The sequence below is a fragment of the Phyllostomus hastatus genome, unplaced genomic scaffold (genome assembly GCF_019186645.2).
Source record: "Phyllostomus hastatus isolate PE091 unplaced genomic scaffold, TTU_PhHast_1.1 phas_scaffold_46, whole genome shotgun sequence".
NCBI lineage: Eukaryota > Metazoa > Chordata > Mammalia > Chiroptera > Phyllostomidae > Phyllostomus > Phyllostomus hastatus.
Window position 1 is genome coordinate 4,888,868 of NW_025334032.1, and position 27,294 is coordinate 4,916,161.

Here is a 27,294-nt window from a genome sequence, read left to right on the forward strand (position 1 = left end):
TCTTTAACCTTACTGCTCACCACTGTACCCTGTGTATCCCCATCCTTTCTCTCAGCCAACAGACGGTGGCTTATTCGCCATTTCATCAGCAGGCACCCAATGGAGATTGGGTGTAATATAATAAGAAATACATATTTGGCCTCTGCTCTGATTCCTGGCGCAGAGCTTCTAAAACTCTTGGAATTCCTTGAGTAACAGGGGTTAGAGGAGTATCTTTTGTTACACATAATAAGCCCCTTTCAACCATATCTGAGTTCATGCTATGAGGTGACTGGAAGGAAGGCAGGAAGCTGGTTACCACAGGAATCAATCCTGTGACTGGAGGATTGTATCCACTCTGCTCCCTGACTTCTGTGGAGGGGAGAGAATCTGGAGATTGAGTTTAATAACCAAGGGCCAATAACTTATAATCATGCCTACATAATGGTACCTCCATAAAAAATTAAATGAAGGAGTTTGAAGAGCTTCCAGGCCGATGAACACGTACAGATGCTAGGATGGTGGCACACCTAAAGAGGGCATGGAAGCTACACACTCCTTCCCCACACTTGCACTGAGCATCTCCTTAATTTGGCTGTTCCTGAGTTGTATCCTTTATAACAAACCAAGAGTAAGTAAAGTGTTTTCCTGAGTTCTGTGAACCATTCTAGTAAATTATCAAACCCAAGAAGAAGGTCGTGGGAACCCCTGATTTATAGCTGATCAGTCAGAAGCACAGGTGACAACCTGGGACTCATAACTGGCATCAGAAGTCAGGGCAGGCTTGTATAACTGAGCCCTTAACCAGTGGGATGTGCATTAATTCTGGGTAGTTAGTGTGAGAATCATTTAGGGTGAGGGAAAGAACCCACACATTTGGTGTCAGAAGTGTTGTAAGAACAGGAAACAGTTTTTTCTAGCAGAGGGGTAAAAAACAAGGAAGCAGTTTTAGGGTTCTCTTCTGATTGCGCTTCAACAATAAAGAAAACAGAGAAAGAAGAGTAACTTGTAAGACTGATTTCTTTGATGATGCTGTTGCCTATGTCATAAGCCTGGAAAAATATACAGGAAATATCAAACATGCAGAAGGGTTAAATCTTTAGTATACAGGACTGCCACCAAACCCACATCTTAGAATTCTATAAGCGAACTCTCATCATATAGACTCTAAATGCAAAACCTCCTTCAGAAAACCTATCAGTATGCAACAAGCTCCATGTCCCTCAGCTTAGGTTCACAAGTCAATCTACTCCCTTTTTCTTAGATAAGGGTTTTTCCTTGGCAAGGAAACAAATGTTTATTGAAACACACCCTAGAATAAAGCCTTGGGCTGTTCATTGACATGTGAAAGAAAGTAAAGTGCCTCTTCATCCAATATTCCAGTACTGAGGTGACAACAAAAAATACACACACAGTCACACACGCGTTCACAGACATACACATATCCTTCACATACCCACAAACTGTAGATAAGGAGGAAAATAAATTATCTTTGAAATTCATATAATGTATAAGAGGAAAACTAGAATTTAATCTTCATCTATTAAGATATATGTATGTTTCCTGCAGACAAATGCACTTCATTTGAAAATCCTGGTAGCACTTCTACTTATATTTTGCTGCAACTCCTTTTGATTGCAATGACCAAATATAGAAAAAATGTAGATTCAAATCAAGGTTACTTAAGGATGCAGCTGGAGTTTTTCTTTCATCAAGATGCACCACAGAGTCTTTATAAAGACAAGCTTAATCAATCTACTTATGAACAGGCAAGGAAACTAATTTTCAAATATAGTGTATCTATACTCAAACCTTAACCCTTAGGTCCTGAATCTTTACCAATAAGCACTTTTTAGACTACTTGATTCAGTGACTTACCCAATATATAGCCTGTACAATTAATGTTTTTCTCTCCAAATTTCCTGTTTCCATTTTTACTAAACTGCATTACTAAATTGCAGTTGAAATGACAGCTGGATAAGAACTTTGCTTCTATAATGGACATAGAGTAGTACCATAACAAATCCTAGTATACGACAGAATATAAAATACAATAAAGGAAGGATCACAAATCAATGACAAAGGAATGGATTATTCAACCAACAGGATTAGAAAAAAAGTGTTGGGACTAAGGAGGAAATCAAGTTAGGGCCTCCACTAAACTATATATACAAATAAATTCTAGATTGACTAAAGCATGCGTCAGCAAACTTTCTGTAAAGGGCCAAGTAATAAATGTTTTAAGCCAACTAGTAAATACTATAGATCTCTGTTGCTAACACTCAACTGGGCCACAATGAAAACAATCACAGACAACACGTAAACAAATAAGCGTGGCTATATGCCAATGAAACTTTAGTCATAAAAGCACTTGGCAAGCAGGCTCCAGGGACAAAAAAGCCAAATAGTAAGTAAGTAAATAGGTGAATAAATAATTAAATAAGCAAACAAGTAAGTTCCAAAAGAAAATACTGGTGAATATATGATCTGAGATAGGCAAGGATTTCTAAGCATAAAAGTAATGAAAGAAATCCCCAAAGAAAGGACAATTATGCTTATTAACTACATTTAAACTTGTTAGTAAAATAACAAAATTAAACAATATTAAATGCAAATTATAAAATGGAAAAATATTTGAAATTAATACAACAGAGAACTGAGTTTCAAATTTTTATCTTTTGTCTCTCAAACTGGCAAAAATGGTGCTGGCAATGATCATTTATAAGACAAGATTAATATTAATTGGTCCTGGGAATGTAAGCTGGGTCAATCATCAAGCATTTAAAACGTGCCTTGAAAGGCCTTTAAAAAATTCATCCTTGCCTTACCAAGTTCATGTTTATGAATTCAGCCTATGAAAATAACTACAGATCCATAGAAAGATTTTTGGGTGAAGATGTCCTCTATAATCTTAATTTATAACAACCTACATACCTAACAAGAGAGAAACATTCAAATAAATTCTACTACATACATTACAATGGAATATTATGCATATATTAAATCATCTTTTAGCAAAACATTACAGGGATAAAAATGGTCCTAAGAAAATGATGTTAAAAAGGCATCATCAAGAATTATTTATGGAATATAGTTGGGAACTGCCCTGCCTGGTTTCAGAAGCTGTAATCCCCCATGGATAAGGCTAAGGAAAGGACCTTGGGACCATAAGCCACTTAGGAGACAAAGCTTATCTTCCTTGTAGGGTCACCACCTCTGCCCTCTTCCTCTTCACCCTGCTTGGCCTCAGGCGGATGACTGGTTAGCCAATGACAGGTAAGATTCCTCTAAAGAGGGACTACCTAAGGCAGGCATGGTCGTGAATGGGGTCCTCAGGGAAGGACTTGGGGGGCTATAGAAGAAGGGAGTGATAGACCATGCCCCTTGACTTTGACATAGCCTGAGTCCTCATTCTGTTTGTAAGAAGTCTCCTAATCTCTTGGCTGCCTTAATTCCCCTGCCTGTCTTAAACCTGAAACAATGCCTTATGCACAATACTGGAGGTGGGTGCAGCCCTGTGCTGGAAAGGGCTGGTTCCCTAGGGCAATCAGGCCTAAGAAAGAATGCATAAAATCCTATGAAACCTACTTTGCTAATACCCTCAATTTAAATGATAAGGGTCCAAGCAGGAAGTGAGTTTGTTCCCCAAAGTATTATGGCCCTTTAACTATCTGACCCTTACTCAGAATAAGCCCTCAGAGTTCTTTGAATGTTATCTACTGTTTAATCATTTCTGCCTGACAATGATTGATGAGCTTTGCATATACACCCTGTATTCCTTTGCAAACTGAACTCAACAAAAGCCTGCCAAGGCAAGGGTCCACGTGCTCTCCTCTTGAGAGAGTGGCCAAGGCGCTCCAAGGCTTTTTCTCCTCTTGAGAGAGAAGCTGCGCCATCCCTTTTCCTCCACAGGACTCCGTAGTCCTTGTGAATTTGTCTCATCTCATCCATAACACCACAGACCCCAGGAGCCAGGATCCATGTCAGAATATCATACCATTTTTCAATATTTGCATAAGCAGGGAAAATTATTAGAAAATACACAGCACATGTTAAACAATAATTATTTCTGGGCTGTGGGATTATGGCTGATTTTTGTTTTCCTCTTTATTCTTCTCTATAGTCTCTAAATTGGTGTGGCTCAGTGGATTAAGCACAGGCCTGTGAATCAAAGGGTTGCTGGTTCAATTCTCAGTCAGGGCACATGCCTAGGTTGTAGGCCAGGTTCCCTGTGGGGGGAGCTTGAGAGGCAACCACACATTGATGTTTCTCTCCCTCTCTTTCTCCTGCCCTTCCTCTCTATAAATAAATAAATAAATGACTAAATAAATAATTTTCTGTGGTGATTATATATTTTAAATATGAAAGGATAAATGTTATTTTTAAAAAGCAAAAAAGTTGTTCTCACTAAATATGTGGAAGAAGCATAAATCAACTACTTTGGATGTCTAAGAAGTAAGATTTGAGCAAAGCAGTGACAGCTTTACTCATCTGTTTCTACTCAATATTTCTGGAGCTCTTTCCTACTTTCATCTCTTTGAAGTAGCTATTCCAACTCTAAAAGGGTAAAGACCTCCCAAAACAAACACATTCCAGCCCCCATGATAGGACATTTCTGAATTCTCTTGGGATGCTGAAGAATGCTAGTGATCATGCTTCCACAAGTTGAGGCAAAATTAGTGCTAATTTGAACTTCAGTCTAACTATGTTTCCTGCCTAAATATATAGCATCTAAGTCAATAACTGTTATCCTGTCCAACAAATAACTATCAATAGCTTATTATAGGCAAACCGCTTGAAGTCACAAAGCAGAGAAAAACTTTTCTTAGAGTCTTTAATTTTTTTAAATCTCAAAATAATCTTTCTGGAGGGCAATCTGAATATATATATCTCTCAAATATCTCATATATCTCAAATAAATATCATATATATCATATATCTCAAAAGTCTTTACAAAGTAAATACAATTCTACCCATTAATCCCAGTCTAGAAATCTGTGCTAAGAAAATTTGACAAGTGTTTAAAGTATATGTTCAAAGATGTTAACCACAGCATTCACAATTGTAAAATAAATGGAATAGTGGATATAGCTTAAATAAAATTTCACTTCAATGTACTGAAAGTCTATGTCCCCTCAAAATTCATATGTTGAGCCCTGACTGGTATAGCTTAGTAGGTTGGGTGTCATTCCATAAACTAAAAGGCTGCCAGTTCAATTCCCTATCAGGGCACATGCCTGGGTTGCGGGCCAGGTCTTGGTTGGGGGCACCTGAGAGGCAAGAAATCAATGTTTCTCTCGCACATCAATGTTCCTCTCCCTCTCTCCCTCCCTTCCCCTCTCTAAAAATAAACAAAAAAATTTTTTAAATCATGTGTTAAAAATTAATGAAACAATGTGATGCTATTTTCTTTTTCTTTTTCTCTCCCTCCCTCTCTCTCTCTCTCTCTCTTTATTTTTAGAGAGAGGGGAAGGGAGGAAGAGAGGGAGAGAAATATCAATGTGTGGTTGCCTCTGGCATGCCCCCCACTGGGGACTTGGCCCACAACCCAGGCATATACCCTGACTAGGAATCGAACTAGTGACCTTTTGGTACACAGGCTGGCACTCAATCTACTGAGCCACACCAGCCAGGGCACAACGTGATGCTATTAAAAAGTGAGGCCTTTGGGAGATGATTGGCTCATGGGAGTGAGTCCCTCATGAAGGGGATTAATACTCTTATAAAATATATCCCACAGATTCCCTGTTCCCTCCACCATATGAGGATACAGTGAGAAAACGGCCATCTATGAACCAAGAAGTGGGCCTTCAACATACATCAAATCTTCAGATGTCTTGATCTTGGACTTCTCAGGCTCCAGAATGGTGAGACATAAATGTCTATTGTATATGAGCCATCCAGTCTATGGTATTTTGTTATAGTAGCCCAAAATGAACTAAGACATATCTATATAATGAAATGATGGTATTAAAAATGAGACATAAATGTATACTTACTGACTTGAAAAGATGTCCGTGATATATTATGGAGTCTCTTTCAAGCAAGTTACAAGACTATAAAATAAAATAACATATACTATGTAGTCAGCTAGGGCTACCATAACAAAATACCATAGACCGGGTTACTTAAACAACAGAAATTTATTTTCTCACAATTCTGGAAACTGGAAGTCCACAGTTAGTGTACCATCCTGGTCAGTTCCTGGTGAGAGCTTGCCTTCTTACAGTGTCCTCACTTGGAGGGGAGAGAGAGAGAGGGAGGGAGAGACGGGATGGGGAGAGGAGGGAAAAAGAGATCTTCCCATTCTTATAAAGCCAGAGTCCTATCAGATTGGGGCTCCACCCTTATGACCTCATTTAACTTTAATCACTTCCTAAAGACCCTATCTCTAGGTGCAGTCACATTGGTGGTTAGGGCTTCAACATACGAATTTTGAGGGAGACACACAATTCAGTCCAACAGTAACCTGTTTTAACTGTGCTATACATGGATGAAATTCTGAAAGATTTGTCTCAAAATGTTTAAATCAGTGATTACCCCTGTGTAGTGAACACAGCATGCTTTGTTTCTACCATAATTACTTATAACTTAATAAATATTAAAATAAATTAATCTCATGACAAATAAAATGGTAAATTTTAGTAAAGCATTGGGGAAAGATGCAGTATGCTCTCAGTCTAACTAGTTCACATGGCCAATACCTCACAAAACACATCAGTCAAGCAGGGTGGTTTCAGGAGACAGGAAATGGATTTAGAATGACAGCAGACTGTTCCTTGAAAATATCAGCCCAAATTACTGTTGTGATCAAAATAAACAAAAAAACCCTGGACATCATTAAGGATATTAGAAATAAAATGTAAAACACAGCCAGCCAAAGCCGCTGTCCCGTGACCAAACTTGGAACTGAAATAGTGTTCCAGAATGTAGCCAAGCACGTCCCTGCTTTCTAACTTTTTTCAAGACAATTATAACAATTCAAGAAACAGGAAAAAACACCTTAAAATAATCAAGACCCAGCCTTCACTTTCCCGACTGTCTTAAGCTGATACATATTATACCTCTTATCACTGATTAAACTGCCATCTCCCCCTGAAATCATCCACTCCACACCCCCCACCCCACTCACCCCTACCTCCAGACACACAGACACACACAAGCAGGATGGCAGGCTCTTATGACCAGAGATCATACTACCTTCAACTCCTATTCTCTTTGCACAGTACATATATTCAATAAAGGATTTTTGAATAAGCATGTGATAAATCAAAGGATTATCATAACCAATAAGTTTTTAAAATTACTGTTTGGCCTGGGGAGTCTAGGTGAGCTAATAAAATCCTACACAGCAATAAAGGCTGAGGACGTGTTTAAGATGTAATAAGGAGAACCATGGAAAATTTTAAAGCTTTAAAGAGGTAAGAAAACAATTAAATTTTAATTTAAAATGGGTAAAACTGCCCTGACTAGTATGACTTAGTTGGTTGGTCATCACCCTACAAAGCAAAAGGTCACGGGTTCAATTTCTGCTCCAGGTACATACCTGGATGTGGGTTTGGTCCCCAGTCAGGGCATGTATAAGAAGCAACCAACCGTTGTTTCTCTCTCACATCTATGTTTCTTTCCATCTCTTTCTCCCTCTCTTCCCCTCTCTCTAAAAATAAATAAAATCTTTTTAAAAATAAAATAAAATGGGTAAAATTATCACTATAGTATCCTGACATGTTACAAAAGAAATTGAAGACAAGAGAGTTTATTTTCTCCGTTTGTGACTTCCAACAGTTCACCTTCATTATTGTCCTTTATGAAGCTGCTGACACAGTCCTAGATGCTGTCAAAGTCATAAATGAGTGATTTCCACTTCAGTTACAATTGGTAAAAAAAGAACATGGTAACGAATAATCCCACAGCTCCTCAATTCTCCCACAGACACAATAAGAAAAGGGAATATCATTTTACTAGCTAAGAGTAAAACAGGTCAAGTCCTAGCCAATAAAGCTAGGCCCATCATGAACCTTAAAGGACAAGAGAAAATGGGATTTACAAGCATTTCACCTCAGCTCAAGCTGCCCTTCCTCCTGGAAAATGCCTGGGCTGGTACCTTCACACCTTCCAACAGTGCCCTGTGGGACCTGCATATCAGCCTTCCCTCAACGGGGAGCTCCCTCATCACTTCTGTATACTCAGGTAGTTTCCTGAATGGGGTAAACTAATACATTCAATTAAGAAATGGGAGACTTTCAGCAAAATCTATACTCAGGAATAAAATTTATCCCAACTTAGCCTTGCCCTTCCACTGCAGAATTACTAGTCAAAATTTAAGTGTAATACACTTGAAATTCAGTCAATCCACAATTGTCAGATAAGCTCATATCCCAGAGAACTACCTACCATAGGGCTGATTCATGCCACTCAGATATAAAAAGAACCTTCCTGTACAAGATGGCACAGATGTAGCCTTACAATCTTAAAGTTTGCACTCAGGACATCTGATTTTTGCCTCAGAGCCACTGTAAAACAGCGTTTTTCTTTACTATATAGTTCTCTGTTGGCTTATTAATTTATACTTTGTCCTTAAATCCCAAGGGATTTAATGCTATTTACATAACACATACAAAATAAGATTAAAAATATTGTAATAATAAGAAGAGAAAAAGCAAACTGTGATAAAATAGTAATGCAGAAAAATAAGAAACAAAGTTGAAGGATAATATAAAAATAAGCCAAAGAACTTATATGTAAAACCCATGGACATGAACTAAGGGTGGGGGGAAGGCTGGAGGGCTGGGGGTTACAGGGTGGAGGGGGGATAAAGGGGAGAAAAAAAAATGGGAAAACTGTAATAGCATAATCAATAAAATGTACTTTAAAAAATCATTTGAAAGAGCCTATGTATCACTTAGAATTGGGCCATATGTTTAGAACTAAGCTTTCTTTAGATAGTCAACTGAATTATAATGTATATAAAATGAAAACAAAACAGTTCCCCAGGATAAGTACAACCATTCAGAGTATGGAGAGAAAAAATTTCTTCCAAGTTTCCTCATAAAGAAAACTCTAAAAAATACACTATGTTATCTATAAGACACTGTTCTAAGAACTTTAGACATAGTTACTTATTTAATAACCCTGTGAAGTACTGTTACTGATCTGTAGTGGGTAATGAAACTGAGGAAGAGAGCAGTTAAGCAAACTGCCCAAAGTCACACAGCTAGCAGGTGTGGATTTGGGATTCAAACCCTATGAGCTGGCTTCAGAGTTGTACTCTTAACCACTACACTCCAGTGCCTTCTCTCACTGTTTCGAAAGCAAATGAATAATGTTCTCAAAAATACCCTCATAGTAGACATCACTTTCATAGGATGTTTCTTATGATGCACTTCAGTGTAGACCGAGAGAAAAACACAAAGTTTACATAGATCAGGAGCAGCAATTCCACTAGGGCCAAAATGAGGCAGTCTACATGTGTGGGTTTCTGAACAAATGGACAGATATTTGGGATATTCAGAGTCTCTAGAAAAATGGTGGCCTGAAGCCCTTTCAGCTATTCTTCATGAATATTACTGTATTTTGCTGTGTATAATATGCAGTTTTTTTGCCTAAATTTTTAAGGGAAAATAAAAGATATGCATTATACATGGGTAATATTAATCCCGTATCTATTTAAATGTTTTTAATTCTTTTATTTATGCTCATGCATTAAAAGTATAACTCTAGAATTATTTGTTACATACAATTTCTTGTAGCATATGTTAAAAAAATGCTAAAATTCCTTTATAATGCCAAAAACAAGTATCTAAATATAAATAAATTAAAAATTGAATTAAAAAATTTAAATAAAAGATCTTTTTCCTGAAAGTTTGAGCCAAAAATATGGGTGCACATTATACATGAAAGCACATTATATACAGCAAAATACAGTAATTTTCCTCCACAAGGTTTGGTACACGCTGAGTGGCCAAGGTGAGGATTTTACTCTGAGGAGCAGGTGAAGTACAGCTTTAACCTGATGACCAGCTAAGGTAGAATCACAGGCTGTAATGGCCACCTGAGCTAGAGGAAGAACAGACACACTCCCAACCAAGGCTAAGGAGCCTGACAAGGACCCACATCTGCCTGAAGGTCAGCCTACCTTTGCATCCAGGTGACCCAAGAGAGTGCCAATGGGCAGAGCTCCATTAAGAAAAGGTTTTTGGATGCTTCAAACCAAAGGATGAAAATGTTCCCAAATGCTAACACCATAGAATAGGTATAACAGACCTAGTCCAGATAAAATCCAAAGGTAGCATCATCGTTTGTCATTCATGTCTATATCAAACCCATGAACATTCAGCCTTGAACCACATAACCTGGTATAGCTCCAGGGCAAAGAGTTGGAAAGTATAATTCTAGGAAGCAGAAAGATCAACACGATAGGAGGGATTATAAAAGATGAGCAAGTAATTGTTCAGGGTTAACTACATTAATTTTTTTTCAAGACTTTGGTTTTACAATAAATGATTATAACATCTCTTCTCAGCAGCTTCTCCAAGTTCAGGTTCAAGATAATAAAACCATGTCATCAGAATGCACTCCTTAACTGAGTACTTACTATGAATCAGGCCATTGTTCTAGCTGTTGGGGCAGAGCAGTAAATAAAATAGAGAAATTCCTGCCATCATAAATCTTATTCTTGTACTTACTGTTATTAAGTAACACCACTAACTACCATTACTATACTTATACTTGTACTCTTGACTAACTATATGCCAGGGAGAGATAAATACAAAAAACTATGGCAGGGAATCAGAGAAGGATGTGCTGAAGTGTTACAAGATGACACTGGTGGACAAGGAAACCTCAATGAGAAAGAAATCTGTGCACTACCCTGGAGGAGGTCAAGAGTGAACCAGGTAAATACCTGGGTAGAGGTGTTCTGGGAGGAGAGAACAGCAAGGTAGCCTCAGAGACCAGAACTGAGTGAGGAATGAGGAGAGAGTGAGAAGTAAATGAAGGTGGATATATCACCTCAGCCACATGCACTCAAGCTCATAACAGCTTTCTTGATCTGCTGGTGTGGGCAAGGATGGTGGGCAGAGAGCATTCAGCTCAATACATATGAACAGTGTCTCCAAATCCAGTACAGAGCACCAACAAAGCCTCTGGGAAGTTATTATTCCCTCATGCAATAAAACAAAAAGAAAAACAAGCAGTTTTGCAAAGGCGGGTTAACCAAAGACAAGTCAGTATGGCCTGAGGAAGCAAATGCTAGTAGCATGGGAGCGGCATTGCCATCACTGGCTAAGTAGTCCCAGGGCTATCAGGGTTATGGATTATACTGCTAATGCAACAAACACTATAATGAGCTAGTCCCTCTAATTTCTGATACTAGTTATTCTCAAAAGCCCATTCCAAAATACATTAGGGTTTAAAATATTTAATAGTTAATACAGTACCACTTAAACTCCACACCCACACGTAACACTATTTTCCAAAATGCATCTGATGCTCAAGTGAAGCTCTCTATTTCTTCCTCCCAAGTATTTGGAGAACAAACATCACATTAGCCACTGCACAAAATGCACCATCTCTTGTGGCCCTGCAATGCTGGGGTGTCCCGACCTGATCCTGAGATTCATGTGGCAGAGAAGGTTTTGGGATTTGGGCACACCTTACCCTCACCATACCAAGTGGCTGCTGGCCAGACTCACACACAGGAACTCTCATGTGTCCTATTCTCATTTGTTTTGACAAAAACTGTGATAAGAACAGAAGAAAAAATGGCAAGGCATCCTGAGGGAGGAGAAGAGCAATGTGTAGCTTCCTCAGGAGCCTGGAATTTGTCGGAAGGCCGTGGAGAGGCACACCCATATGTGACTTGACACATCCTCAAGTATTGTAAAGGGAGGAAAACACTTACAATAAGTAAAACATTACATCTAAAACATTATATACAGTTGCATTGAAAATACTAAAACTAAATTTTCCTTATACCTATTACAGTTTCTTTTGTGTTCCCTTTAAATTTCTCCCCCTGAACCAAAGGACTGACCACAAGCCAGCAGTAAGAAAAATTTAGCCAAGAAAAAGATGTAAAGAGACTGAATAATTTTCTCACCAGGTTCAATATCTAATACCCTTAATACACACTTTACCCAGCATTATGTCTGGGATAATACCAAGATAATATAAGCTCATAAAGCTAACTTAGAAAACTATTCTAAAATCAAATACCTACTCCAGCTTTTCTCTGTCTATATTTAGTTTTGATTAATCCATCACATTCTCACACATACAAATGGGCACCTCATAATTTAAACCTAAGGCCACTGATTACCCATTTATATGTTTATATTACCCACATGTATATGCTGTATATAAGCATAATGAAATACATATATTTGTTTTACAAGTAAATACTAGTTTATTTTAACACCACCAAACTAACTATTTGTTAATTAAGCAAAACGGCATTTACCAGACAGAAGGAGATCAATAGTTCTGAATCTTCTTTAGTCCAATTGTATGCTGTATATTCGAGGGCATTATTCTCTCCTTGCTGTTTGCACATATAAGCACAGTTTCTTTCAAAAACAGTGCGGATGCCTTTAAACAGAATCACACTAGTAGTGCAACCCATCCCCAAGGAATGGATGTTCAGATTTCTAGCAATCTCTACGGCATTTCCACATCATCTTCTTTGGCTCTTCAGAGCAGGCTCCCACTGTACCACCTTCATGACAGGCAGCTGCCGGCACCAGAACAGAAGGGAAGCTCTGAGCTGTCGCACTAGAATCCACTCCTGCTCAACAGCCTGACCAAAAAAAAAAAAAAAAATCCAGGCTCCAAGTGTTAAATAGGAGGGGTGGTGCAAACGCAAAATGACACACCTCAGATGCACCAAAACCTTTGAAGTGTTGTTTTTTCCAGCAGATTGCTTCACTGTTAATACCAAGGAACAAATAAGCAGATTTACATGTGATTACTGGGAAACTACTGGCTCCTATGATTCGCTTGGGATTGTTCTGAATCTCAGAACCTGCCTCCCAAAAGGAAAAAGATGGTACCAGACAGCCACCCTGCTGCAGATACTGCTGGAAGGCACAAAGAATGATCTGCTGCAAGAAATCACTCTCCCAGAATGCTTAGCCTAGCATCTATATTAGCAAACATTTCTTTCCCTGACCTATATATGCTGTTTGTTTAATCCTGCATCAGCAAGGAAGAGAAAAGCAAAAGAAAAATGTCCAAAAACGAGTGAAATCACTAAGATGACTGCTGCTATGGAAACGTGTAAGCCGTTTCAAACAACCATTGCATATGTGGGTGATAGCTTGCTGACAGCAAATCAAAAAGGACACAAAATTGCTGTGTGGATCTTGACTTCTGTCCACTTCTACTCTTTGCTAGAGAGGGCTAGCAAGTTTACACTGCTTAAAAGGATTCTCCCTTCTCTGGTACCCAAAGACGCAAATGAGAATATGAATAAAGGGTTACCTGGTCCTCCTGAAGCAGCACCTCAGTACGCAATGGTAATACACATTGAAGTCCCACAGCCAACAAGGTTATAATTTTTGGTGCATAAGTAATCCAGATCCTTCCACTGCAGAATGAACTCATTGACACTATACTACTTTATGTGTATCTTTGGGGATGGCTAATAGAGAAGCCTGTTGTTGATATAATAGTAAATTGACTCTTGACATTTTCCTTCTAAAAAATGACAGTAGAATTATGTAAAAAGACATAGGCAAATCCTTTCCACCTATATAACATGCATTTGGAAAAAAGTGACTGCTCTTTTAAGATCTGTTCTGATATTCTTCCTTATTTTACAAGGTAACAGAGGGTTTTCATTTCGAAATTACAATGGATTGGAATGATTGCGTACTTATGGTTAGTAACAGAAACCTGTGTAATGTAGCAAAGGCAGATCTTTAGAGAACACCATGCAGTCACATAACCCCAAATTTCTGTTTTCTATGGCTGGTTTATATATTAGACCCCGTAGATAAGGAAAAATCTAGGCTTTGTCTATTTCTTGAATTTTTATGCAATAATCTAATAGCCACAGGAGATCAAGCGAGTAGAGATACTGGCTACATGCAAAAAGCACAGGACTTATATGCTCTAGAGTGTTTTGTGTCAGAATGGTAATTCTGTTAAAACAGAACTATAGTGTCCAAGATCACATTCTAGACCTAACATTAAGACCCAAATCTTCATGTGACATAACAATGCTGGCGTATAAATAAATGGAAACATATCTACACAGAAACTGAATACTGGAGACTATAAAACACTAGACACACAGGTTAAATTAAATTGTCTGTTTTAAGAATTCAGAAAATTTATAATTGCATGACAAGGGAAACAATTTACAAAGTAACAGTTCATTGAATACAAATAAAAATGTAACTAGAAATTAAAAACAACTTATTATTATTACCTATTTTAGACATTCTGGGTATAGAAGCCAGGGAATATTATCTGAGATGCAAAATATTATGTACGAACTTTACAAAGCACTATAAACAATAACTAAGAAAACTGAAAGTATATATCTGATTTACTTTAAAAGCTCCAAGTTAATATTTGAAACAATGGGAGAGAATGGAACAATTTTCTAACAATCATTCAGAGGAAAAAGAAATATTTTTCTAGATATACATTAATAAGCATTTCAGCAACTGTATCACTTTTAAATATTAATCATTTTTCAACCAACAAAATTCATGGACAAGAAAAACATCAGAAAATATTTACATCAAAGGATTCAACAAGGCCAAAAAATGGGTTTCATGCTAACAAAAACATGACAAAAAGAATAATTCAAAATGTGTACTTGGTTTCACTGATTTTTCTGCATCAGAATTATCTTGGATTGGTCTAAGGTGATAATTAGCATAAATTCCATCAGAGAACAGGGACAGATGAATGGTATCTACTGGCAACCAGTTCAGCCACCTACAAGTATATACAGGGTATAGCACAAAAAATTACCCTTTTTATTACAAATCTTTTATTACAAAATCATAAGCATGTAATTCTGTAACATAACAATTTCACACTCAAGTACACCAGATGACATTTAGGGGAAATGTTCAAATTAAAACCATAAATTATTACACCCATATTATTACCCTACCAACCACACTCAAGTAGGCCTTACTTCAGCCAGACCCCAGAATTTCAATTAGAAGATCACATTTACTCTCACATCTTTAAATGTCACCTCTAAGTTATACAACTCTCAAGACTGGATGTCTATCTTGATTCCTTTTTGAGATTCAAGCCCATGTCTTCCTCTCCTGATGCTCCCATCACTGTCTCAACCTCAGATTGTCCATATCGATCATCTTTTAATATAATAAACTAGGATAGTATACCCCACACAATTGAATATTATTCAGCCATTAAAAGGAATAAAGTACTGATACATGCTACCATATAGATGAATCTGAAAAATGTCATGCTTAGTGAAATAAGCCAGTCACGAATGACCTCATATTATATGCTTCTATTTAAATAAATATCCACAACCAGCAAATCCACAGAGATAGCAAGTATTTAGATTAGTGGTTATCAAGAGCAGAGGGAGGAGGGAATGGGGGTTGACTGCAAATGGATACAGAACTTCTTTCAGGAGTAATGAAAATATTCAGAAATTAGACAGTGTTTCTAACATCTACACTGTCTATACACAATACGTAGTCTATGAATATACTAAAATCCACTGGACTGAACACTTTTTATTATAGGTAAATTTTTATTATAGGTAAATGTAATAAAAAACCTGACTCCATTTTTTGATGTTTTAATGCTAAAAGCTTACCCCTCTTTCTTCTCCTCTGTCCCATATCTGGGCAAACTGAAAGGAAGTTCCAGGTGGTTCCCTCTTTTGGTGCCAGCAGGAAAGTCAAACTACTCACTCAGCTTCACCCCTCACCACCACAAAAAACCCAAACCTGTCTCCTTTCCTGGCTCTTTTAAGTCATTTTAGGATCTGCTTGGGAACATACTTGCTTTCCCTAGGGAGATTCATTATATGAGTAATAAAATTTTACACACCCTCATGGGGGGTGTGTGTCTGTGTGGTGTCATTAGTCCCAACACTCAAAGAAAATGTTAGGGATTGAGCCATCCCTTTTCTGTGGAGTGGCCCCAGCAGTGAATAAAGCTGTTATTAAAACTGGGAGAGAGAAGGAGAAAAACATCTACTCTGTTCATACCATAAGGATGCCAAGTTGAAATAAAATAATAGGAAAGAATTCAACCAAGAAATTGCTAGAAACATATATGTAGCTATTGTTTTCTGCTTCACAAAGGATTTTACTGAATAACTCAAAACAGACTCCTTGCTTAATGAATTTAACAACTTCTGAATGTTGCTTTGGCCCCACTTCTCAGGCATACACTCAGCAAGAAGGAAGGTACCTGCCTGCGGGTGTGCATTTTAGATGAAGAAAAATAGTTCCATGCTGTACAAACCACCAGAAAGCCTGTATAAAAAGCTCAGGGTAAGATTTGCTGGCCCACTGGGTGGACACAACAAACCTCAGGCATTCAGCCACAGAGACCATGTCATAGAGGTCTCAAGCTTTGAGTCCCCACAAGGAATACCCACCTGGAGATGCTCCCATTTGCAGCGTTCTCCTTGCCAAAGTCTTTGTCTTAAGAGTCAAGATTTTTTTGATTGTTAGATATTTTTAATACTCTTTCAGGACAATGTGGGTAAAAAAGAATCTGATGTGACACCTAAACATCTAGAACTACAAACTAGAGATAACATTGTATCTCAAACAGACATTAAGTCTTTTACTTAGGTTAGACATTGGGTCCTACCTTAGGAGGCTAGGAAAGAAGTGAAGTCTGTTCTACAGTGGCTGAAATGAAGACCTCACATTACAACAGTACATCACACATGATATAGCTGTATTTCACAAAACCTAATAATAGGAGTATGGATAGAAGTCAATCTAACATGTCATTTATTCTATTTAAGTATCATGATGATGGCCAGTCCATATGAAAAACTTGCTTCCATCCCTCAGAGTACATATTTCATATATTAATGTAGTGAATTCTGCTGAACAAAGAAATCTTATATAAGTTGGCCTGACAACAGCCTATCCATTTGATATTCAATCAGTATTGTCAAAGGTAAGTAGAGTGTCTCACATAAGGCCTAATGCATATCACATACTCAATAAATGTTGGCTTCCCTTCCTCCTTTTACCCCAAATTAAGTATTCTTCTTCCTTAATATTATGAGTAAAGAGTACTGTATCCTTGTGTAGTACAAGGATATGAGAATTTCAGCTCTAATAAAGTCAAACTACAAATTACTTCTGTCGAGAAAAATGGTTAAAACAGGGAAATGCAGGTTTGGCAGGGGAAAAAGGGAGTTAAGATGGTGAAGATGATCATTTCATCAATGATCATTAGAAAGTTTTTTTAAAATAAGAGAAATTACATAAGTGTTATTAAGTAAGGACCTTTTAAAAATAAGGAAAAAAGTCCTGGCCAGGTTGCTCAGTTGGTTGGAATGTTGGAATGACATCCCATACACCAAAAGGTTGCAGGTTCGATTCCCAGTCAGGGTACATGCCTAGGTTGCAGGTTCCATCTCCAGTCAGAGACCCTATGAGAAGCAAATAATTGATATTTCTCTCTCACATTGAGGTTTCTCCCTCCTTCCCTCCCTCTCTCTCTTCTCCCTCCCTGTCCCTCTCCCTCCTACCTTTTCTTCCTCTCTCTTTCTCTAAAAGCAATGAAAAATTGTCCTCGAGTGAGGATTTTAAAAAAAGGAGAGAAAGGAAAGTTACAAAGGTGTCTCCATGTTGATGCTAGAATATTAGGGAAGCAAACAGTTCCTGTGGGCTGCTGTGAACACCTGGCATACTCACTGGGTGACCAAGTAAAAGGAGTGGAAGCAACAAAGTGGGCTCCATGGAACTGAGGGTGGTAGTTTCCCCAGAGATGATCAGTCTCTCAGAAGAAAGGAGAACCCTTTATTTTTTTGGCAGGAGACCAAGTTTAAAAGCTTTTAAAATAAAACGTATCTCCTATGGGAAGAAAGGTTTGGGGTAAGAAAACTAACTTACTTACTGGTAGGAATATAAATGGGATAGGCCCTGTGAAGCAAAGTATGGTAATTCCTCATAAAATTAAACAGAGAATTAACACATGATCCATTAAGTCACTTCTGTGTTAGGTACCCAAGAGAACTGAAAGTGGAGTTTCGAAAAGTATTTGTACTCCCATGATCACAGCAGCATCATTCGCAACAGCCAAAAGGTGGAAGTAACATAATTGTCCAATAAAAGATGAATAAATAAACAGAATGTGTTATCTACATACAATGGGTTATTATTCAGCCTTGCAAAGAAAGGAAATTTTGACACATGCTACAACATGGATAAACTTTTAGGACATTATGCTAAGTGAAATAAGCTAGTCACAAAAGAACAAATACTATATGAGGTACCTAGAATTGACAAATTCATAGATAAAGCAGATCTGGGGGGGGCAGGGGGAACCAAAAAAATAGGGAGTTGTTATGTAATGGATACAGAGTTTGAGATGATGAAAAAGTTCTGAAGATAGATGGCTGCATGCAATGTGAATTCACTTAATGCCAATGAATGATACAAATGGTGAATTTTACATTATGTAAATCTTAACACAACAAGCAGAAAGGAAGGAAGGAAACCAACTTACTAGGCACAGCTTTCCTATGACTTCTAGGAACAAGTGATATAAAATAATGGAAAACCAGGAGAGCAACTAGTCTTTTCTTCTTTCTCTTCCCCACACCCCTTATAAAGAGTAGACATGCCCAAGGAATAGATTTCATAATGTTTATTTTCCTCATAACTATTTCTAATAGTTTATATTGGATTAATTTATACACTATAGTTTATATAATTATAACTAATAATTTATCATTCTACTATGTAATGCACTTGTTATAAAAACCCTTCGAACTATGTACCAACACAGAAAAAAAAGGCTACAAAATGAACAAACCAACAGTATTTATACAGGTTCTGATTATCCCTCAGCTCAGGAAGCTGCAGGGGATGTCAGAACTTCTATTACTGTTGTAAGAGGTCAGGGAACAAAATCATGGTGTCACAAGAAGCTCAGTTCTTTGAAGAAAAACCAATAAATCCATTAAGTGTCAAATAGGAGAGGCTGCTAAAAGAGCTCACTTATCTGTAAAGCTTCACATCCTCTGCAAACATCTGCAGGGAAGGGGCAGAGTGAAGGGAGATTGATGGCACAGAATGGAATTGAATACTATAAGCACCAATGTCCAACTGTAAATAGACACTAAGTAAAAAGCAGGGAAGCTGAGCAAACTCACAATGAAATCAGGGCGCACAGTGACCTTTTCTTGGACTCCAGCAGCCTGTTCAAGGAAATTCTATTTTAGGCAGACACATCTGAAAAGATCAGTTAGCAGCAAGGGATACTGACTATAAATTATAGAAGAGATACACAGCATAATTCATGTGCAAATGCATCCATGAAACAGTTTGTGTGCTTCAAAAATGGAGTTTAGGCTGTGGAAAAGATGTTCTTTCATGTGAAGAGAGACTGAAATTCAGATTCTATGAACCTCAAGTATTTGTATATTGCCTTTCAGTATTTTAATTTTTTTACTGTCATTGTGTCAGTAGAGAAATATTGTCTCCATGTGAAGAAGGAAATAAAAAAAACATAAACATGAAATTTAGTTTGCCATTTTAAAAAACTATTGCCAGTATATTCAGATTTTCAATTAGATTAATCAAAAGGTAATAAAAAGTAAAGATAGTACAATGGTTACCTCCCCAAAATATAGGAGAAAATGCAATTTCTCAAAATATTCCTATGGTTTTGAAAAATCAGAATGAAAAGACAACATAAAATACATACTCCTCTGTGCAGGCTTCCAGCCAGGTCAGAAGGAACTAGATATATTATATGTCCCTGCTTATAGAGGCTCACAATGCTCCATTCTCTACCTAATTTCTTCTTCCAAAGACACAAAATTCAGAACATTCATAAGATTCTCTTTTATACACAGCCTATGGATGAGTTACGGCTTAACTATAACTGTGTTTTTAAAGAATGTTACTTCAACCAAACATTCCTTGATGCATAAGTAGATTTCAGTAGGTCAGAGAAGTGGGAAATGTTTGGGGGAAACCATCTTCCACATAAGAATTGGAGAGATTACAGATGCTGCCACCCCTCCATGCCAACAAAAAACAGACAGGACCTGAAGAAGATATACAAACAGCCAACAAGTAAATGAAAAGTCACTGGAGAAATGCAAATCAAAACCATGAGTTAGTATTTCATAACTACTAGGATGGCTAAGATAGAAAATACAGACAGTAAGTGGTAGTGCAGCTCTTGATGTGAGTGTAAAATAGGACAGCTGCTTTGAAGAACAGTCTTTACTGATGTTCCCCAGATGGTTAAACATAGAGTTACTATATGATCCAGCAATTCCACTCCTAGCTATCTATATACCCAAGAAAGTTACAATTTTTGTTCACACAAAAATCTGTATGTGAATGTTCTTAACATTATCATTCACAATGGTCAAAAAATAAAAATAGCACAAATGTCTATTAACTGATGAATAAGAAAAATGTAGTATATCCACACAATGGAATATTATTCAACAGTAAAATAAAATGAAGTACTGGTACATGCTACAATATGGATGGACCTTGAAAACATATTAAGTGAAAGAAGCCACTCACAAATGATCACATATTGTATGCTTTTGTTGGTATAAAATGCCCATACTAGGCAAATCTTCACAAACACAAAATGGATTAGTGGTTGCCTATGGCTAGAGGGGTAAGTAGGGTAAAGTTGGGCGGTGCTAGCTAAGGAGTACAGGGTTATTTTGTGGATAATATTGTTCTAAAATTGATTATAGTGATCAATGCACAACTGTGAAATACCGAAAAACCACTGGATTGCACACTTTAAATAGGTAAATTACATAACATGTGAATCATATCTTGATAAAGCTGTTTTAAAAAGATAGGACATATCAGGGTGCAGCTATAAAAAGCTGAATTTCTCCTGAAGGCACTTTGTGTATCCTCAACAGAACTATCTCTCCATAACATTATCACTACCTCCAAAACAGCAAATTTCCAAAAGCATTCCTGGCACTGTACATAAGAAAGAGATTACAGAAGACAATGTTAGATGATTCTTCAAAAAGGGCCAGTTATTCTGCTTTAAACTTACAGAGCACTTAAGGGAAACCTTGTGTCTGGTCAATAATTTTGGCTCATTCATTTTTTAAGGCAAGATCTGGGCCTGAGAACTAAGTCATCTATCCCAATTCATTCTAAGAAATTTATTTTGCAGATCTTTTCCCATAAAATTTCCATCTCTGCTTTAACCACAAGGCTCCCAGGAATCAAGAGAAAGAAAAAAAAACTATCTGGAGAAAAAGTCAGAGGAGGGTGGGAACAATTATTAACATGGGGTCTGAAATTTTATTCAAATCACAGAATTGGCTCTATTTAGGTCATTCTAGGAGATTTATATTTTAAATGTAAATTTTATTGTACAGTATTTAAAAAAATATTATTTAAATACAGAGTGGTTACATGGACCTAATTTCTGCTACATGCCAGACAATGAACAAAGAATTGAATCACATGGTCTCATTTAATCTTCAAACAAATCTACAAGTTAAGTTTGTAGACTTCATTTTTGCCCTTCTTTGACCTTGTTTAAGGTATACAAGATTTCCACAGAAAACCATCCTTGTGTGTGGGCCCACTAAAGGATTATAACCGGCACTAAGGTCAGGGGAGTGGGACTGATAAGCCTTGGGGGATTTGAGATAAGAAACCCACAAATACAAATATCTCCTTTAGACCAGTAGCTTTCAAAGTACTGTCACCACAAATTCTATGTAGAAATTAATTTTAAATCATGATGCAATAAATCTGTAGAAGAATATTTCCCCCCAAAATATGTACCCTCACAACAAGCTATCCTATTTTATTTTCTCTTCCAGTCTCTCACATCTACTCTAGTTCACTGAAAGGAAAGAAGGGAAGGAGAAATAGAACTGGTCATAGCCCACTGAACTGTTTCCAGGAACCCTATGGTTCATGGACTACAGTGTAAGAACAACATATGGGCCAGTTACTAAGTAGTCTGTCAGCACCTGGAATTCACTAGTATCACCACATCTCATTACCTACAAGCAGCTGGCCCAACAGAAGAATGGAATAGCCTACTAAAGACAACAGCTGTAAGACAACATCCTGAAAGGATGGAGTTCTGTCTCATACAGTAACTATACTGGTTTGAATCGGCTGTCTTCTCTCCCAAAGTCAGAATACGCTGATCGAGAAATCAAGGGGTAAAAGAGGAACGGCTCCTCTCATTATTACCCCACTAACACATTCAAAGAAATTTCACTTCCTGTCCTTGCTGGTTTAAAAGGGCAGAATGCTCCCATTAAAGAGAAACAACATTGCACAGTGAATCAGAAGGTAAGATTGCCACCATGTCATTTTCAGTTCCTCAAACACTGAACCAAGAGACAAATGAGGAGGATACTCTACCAGCTGGAATAAGAGGAAACAGGTTTGCTGTTTCCAAATGGGTCAGGAAGGACTACAACAAGAACCCAGGGTAGATTCTTCTGGGCATCAATTAATGCTTCTATCTCAAATAGCAAAAGTTCATGGAAAACCACAGCATTCCATAGAAAGGTAGGATCACTGAAAAATCAGACCTTCCAGTGAATTACTGTAATCAGTTGAGGTCCTGCCTGGGGATAAAGGAAATATGTTATGAGTAATAAGAGAATAAAGATATAAACATCAACTGCCAAATGACCAGTTAGAGAATTGAGCACTGCAGCATATTTCCTTCCCCCTTTCCTGCTTGGAGGGGGGTTGTGCAGGTGTGTGTGTTTGTGTGTGTGTGTACCAATTTCATCTCTCCTCCTCCTTCTTGTGACACTTCATGCAAACACTATTGTTGAAATTTAACTCTGAAATTTGGACTTTGGATAGCACATATCCATACAAGACTGCAACTGAATTTAAGGACTAATTAACAAAGCCCAGAGATGAAAAATGTGTGTCTCTTTCAAGATGGATACAATGACTAACAAGACTGTGACTCCTTGTTTTGGGGAGCTAGTGAGAATCTTCATTTGTATGAGGAGTATTTGTCTTCTGTTAGGCTGAAACATACTCATTTTTGCTGTAAGTTCAAATATGTGTGGAAGCGTAGATCTGCATGCTGAGTAGTCAGAGGGGTGGGCTATGCCAGTGTTAAGTTATTGTCTCCCAGCTCCAACCCCATTCTTCCACACTCAGTTCTGTGATGCTATATAGGTCTGGCACTCTGAAAACCACACTGTGTTACCAGTTGGCTCCCTGTTAGGCTTGCCACCATGAGTACCAAAGGGAGACTACAAACCTGGGGCAGGAGAAGGAGCTTGCTCTTTGGTGCCTGCTTCCCTCTTGCTTTGGATCCTTATTTCACCCAGCAACACTTCTTCACCATGGCAGTAGCAGTTCCTTCCTGTGCAGCAGCTAAAATGGGTTTGCAGCTTTTCCATCACTTACAGAACCATCCTCACTGCATCCTCTCAGAAATACCATCACCAGGCACCCAGTACCCCTCCTCAGAGGTCTTGGTTTCAGCTCTATAGGTTCTCCTCTGAACCTATAGGTTCTCAGCTCCTCTAAGCTTCTAAGATTCAGTAACACAATCTTATCTTTCGATCCCCCCAGACCCAGAGCTGATGGCTGCTTCCTGCAGCCACTACTTCTATAACATGTTAATGTCCTCTTTTTAATTTTTCAGTTCCCTACTTAACTTCATACCTAATAACAATTCCTTTTTTCTTTTTAAGACTTTATTTATTTATTTTCAGACAGGGAAAGGTAAGGAGAAAAGAGGAGAGAAACATTGATGTGCAAGAAATATCCTTTACCTCTGGCATGCCCCTAACTGGGGACCCAGCCTGCAGCCCAGACATGTGCCCTGACCGGGAATCCAACCAGTGACCTTTCAGTTCGCAGGCCTGTCACTCAATCCACTAAGCCACACTAGCCAGGGCCCTAATAAAAATATTTATTATATTGTTAAAACATAACCAGCATGATTTCTGTTTACTGGCTGGACTCTTGACTGCTATACTATACTAGGTTCTAAACAGTTTTAAAAGATTAGGATCACCAAAGCATAAGAATAGCAAATAAGCACATAAAAAGCTGCTCAGCAAGATTAGGAAAATGCAAATTAAAACTACAATGACATCCACTACACACCTATTAGGATGGCTAAAATTTTAAGACTGGCCATTATGAGTATTAGCAAAGATGTGGAGTAGCTGGAACCCTTATACATTGCTGGCAAAGCCACTTTGATAAACAGTTTAACAGTACCTAAAAATATTAAACAAAAAGTTACTATATAATCTAGCAACTCCACTTCTCGGTATCCACCCAAGAAAAATAAAGGCACAGCCCTGGTCAGTGTGGCTCAGTTGGTTGGAATGTAATGTGTAGACCAAAAGGTCGTGGGTTTGATTCCTAGTCAGGGCACAAACCTAGGCTATGGCTTCAATTCCTGATGTGGACACATACAAAAAGGCAACTAATCAATGTTTCTCTTTCATATCAGTATTACTCTCTCTCTATCTCCCTCTCTCCCTTTCTCTTTCTCTAAAAGCAATGAGAAGAATATCCTTGGAAAAGGATTAAAAATGAAAGGAAGAAAAATGAAAGCACACGTTCACACAGAGACTTGTATAAAAATATTCATAGCAACATTATTTATAACCAAAAAATTGATGAAAAGTACATCACCTGGTGAAAAGATAAACAGAATGTACTTTACCTAGGCAATGGAGTGGAATGTTATTTGGCAATAAAAAGGATCAAGTACTGATACATGCTATACAGCATTAATAAATCTTAAAAATATTGAACTAAGTGAAAGGAGATAGACACAAAGCCACACTCTGACTTATTTCATTTAAACAAAATGTTCAAAAAAGAAAAATCTATAGATACAGAAAGTAAATTAGTGGTTATGTGTGGGAACTGAGAGTAAATGAAAATAGGAATGATTATTTTGAAGGCGACTGAAATGTTCTAAAATTAGATCACAGTGATAATTGCACAAGTCTGCAAATTTATGTAAACTCACTGAACTGTACATTTAAATTTTAAAGTCAATTTTATGGTAATGTTAATTATACCTTGATGAAGCTAGGAAACAAAAGAATAGGAAAAACAGGGCTTCCAACCAAGATGGAGGTGTAGGTAGATACACTCTGCCTCCTTACACAACCAAAAGAAGATAACAACAAATTTAAAAAAATAACCAAAATTGCCAGAAAATCAAACTGTATGAAAGTCTGACAACTAAGGAGTTAAAAAAGAAACATTCATTCAGACTGGTAGGAGGAGCAGAGATGAGCAGCCAGGGTAAAAGGACTACTAGCAAGGCAGCAGCTGGAGGACTAGAATGGGCAAGAAAGTGGCTGGCAGAGCCAGCAATCCCACATTTGCATGTGGATAACCACCAAGAAAAGCTGGGGAGTGAGCCAGACCATGCAACCCCAGGTTCTAGCTCCCAGAAATAAACCCTCAAAACCTCTGGCTGTAAAAATCTCTGGGGGGTGCAGTGGTGGGAGAAACTCCCTGCCTCACAGGAGACTTTGTTGGAGACTCACATGGGCCTAGAACGTACACAAGCCAACCCACGTAGGAATCAGCACCAGAAGGTCCCAATTTGCTTGTGGGTAGCAGAGGAAATGACGGAAAGTGGCCAAGAGCTGAGCAGGGGAAATTGTTCCCCTTCAGATCCCTCCCCCACATGAAGCGCAACCACACAGTGATATGGGTTGCCCCACCCTGGTAAATACCTAAGGCTCTGCCCCTTACTACATAAGAGGTACACGGAGACAAAAAAAATGACCTTAATAAAGAACAGATCAAAGCTCCAAAAATAGAACTAAGCAATGAAGAGATAGCCTATCTATCAGATGCACAGTTCAAAACACTGGTAATCAGAATGCTCACAGAAATGGTTAAATATGGTCGCAAAACGGAGGAAAAAGTGAAGGGTATGCAAAGTGAAATGAAAGAAAACATACAGGGAACCAGCAGTGAAGGGAAGGCAACCAGGACTCGTCAACAATTTAGAGCAGAAGGAAGAAATAAACATTCAACCAGAACAGAATGAAGAAACAAGAATTCAAAAAAATGAGGAGAGGTTTAGAAACCTCCAGCACAACATTAAATGTTCTAACATCTGAATCATAGGGGTGCCAGAAGGAGAAGAGGAAGAGCAAGAAATTGAAAACTGATTTGAAAACTTAATGAAGGAGAACTTCCCCAATCTGGGGAAGGAAATAGACTTCCAGGAAGTCCAGGCAGCCCAGACAGTCCCAAAGAAATTGGACCCAAGGAAGCACACACCAAGATGCATCATAATTACATTACCCAAGATTAGATAAGGAGAGAATCTGAAAAGCAACAAAAGAAAAGGAGATAGTTACCTACAAAGTGCCTATAAGACTATCAGCTGATTTCTCAAAAGAAACTTTACAGGCAAGAAGGGACTGGAAAGAAGTATTCAACCTCTTGAAAGGCAAGCACCTACATCCAAGATTATTCTATCCAGCAAAGCTATCATTTAGAATGGAAGGGCAGATAAAGTGCTTCTCAGATAAGATCAAGTTAAAGGAGTTCATCATCACCCAGTCCTTATTATATGAAATGTTAAAGGGACTTATCTAAGAAAAAGAAGATGATAAAATACATGAACAATAAAATGACAACGAACTCACAACTATCAACAACTGAACCTAAAAAAACAAAAACAAACTAAGCAAACAACAAGAACAGTAACAGAATCACAGAAATAGAGATCACATGGAGGGTTATCACCAAGGGCAGAATGGGGGAAAAGGTACAGGGAATAAGAATCATAAATGGTAGGTACAATACAGACAAGGGGAGGTTAAGAATAGTATAGGAAATGGAGAAGCCAAAGAACTTATATGTATGACCTATGGACATGAACTAAGGGGCAGGGCGGGGGGGAATGTGTGTTGGAGGGAAGGTGCAGGACAGAGGAGAATGAAGGGGGAAAATATGGAACTGTAATAGTGTAATCAATAAAATATATTTTAATAAATAAATAAATAAATCCAGGCAAAAAAAAGAATAGGAAAAACATTTTGAAGAATATCTAGTGTCACAGGCAAATGAAATAAATCATGATAAGAAATCACAATGCACTGATAAGTAAAATGAA

The 27,294-nt window shown here is 37.9% G+C and overlaps 1 protein-coding gene across 16 annotated transcripts in view; it reads right to left on the reverse strand.

The window, feature by feature from the left end:
- DOCK9 (dedicator of cytokinesis 9) overlaps nucleotides 1-27,294 on the reverse strand; it is a 337,662-nt gene that overhangs the window by 252,762 nt on the left and 57,606 nt on the right. For 11 of the 16 annotated variants that reach the window (XM_045821839.1, XM_045821858.1, XM_045821853.1 and 8 more), the window contains exon 1: nucleotides 12,440-12,616. The exons of the other annotated variants lie outside the window; for them this stretch is intronic. In XM_045821839.1, coding sequence (XP_045677795.1) covers nucleotides 12,440-12,601 — 162 coding nt within the window. In that variant the 5' untranslated portion in view covers nucleotides 12,602-12,616. Of the gene's footprint in view, nucleotides 1-12,439; nucleotides 12,617-27,294 lie in introns of those variants that run through there. 16 annotated transcript variants of the gene reach the window in all.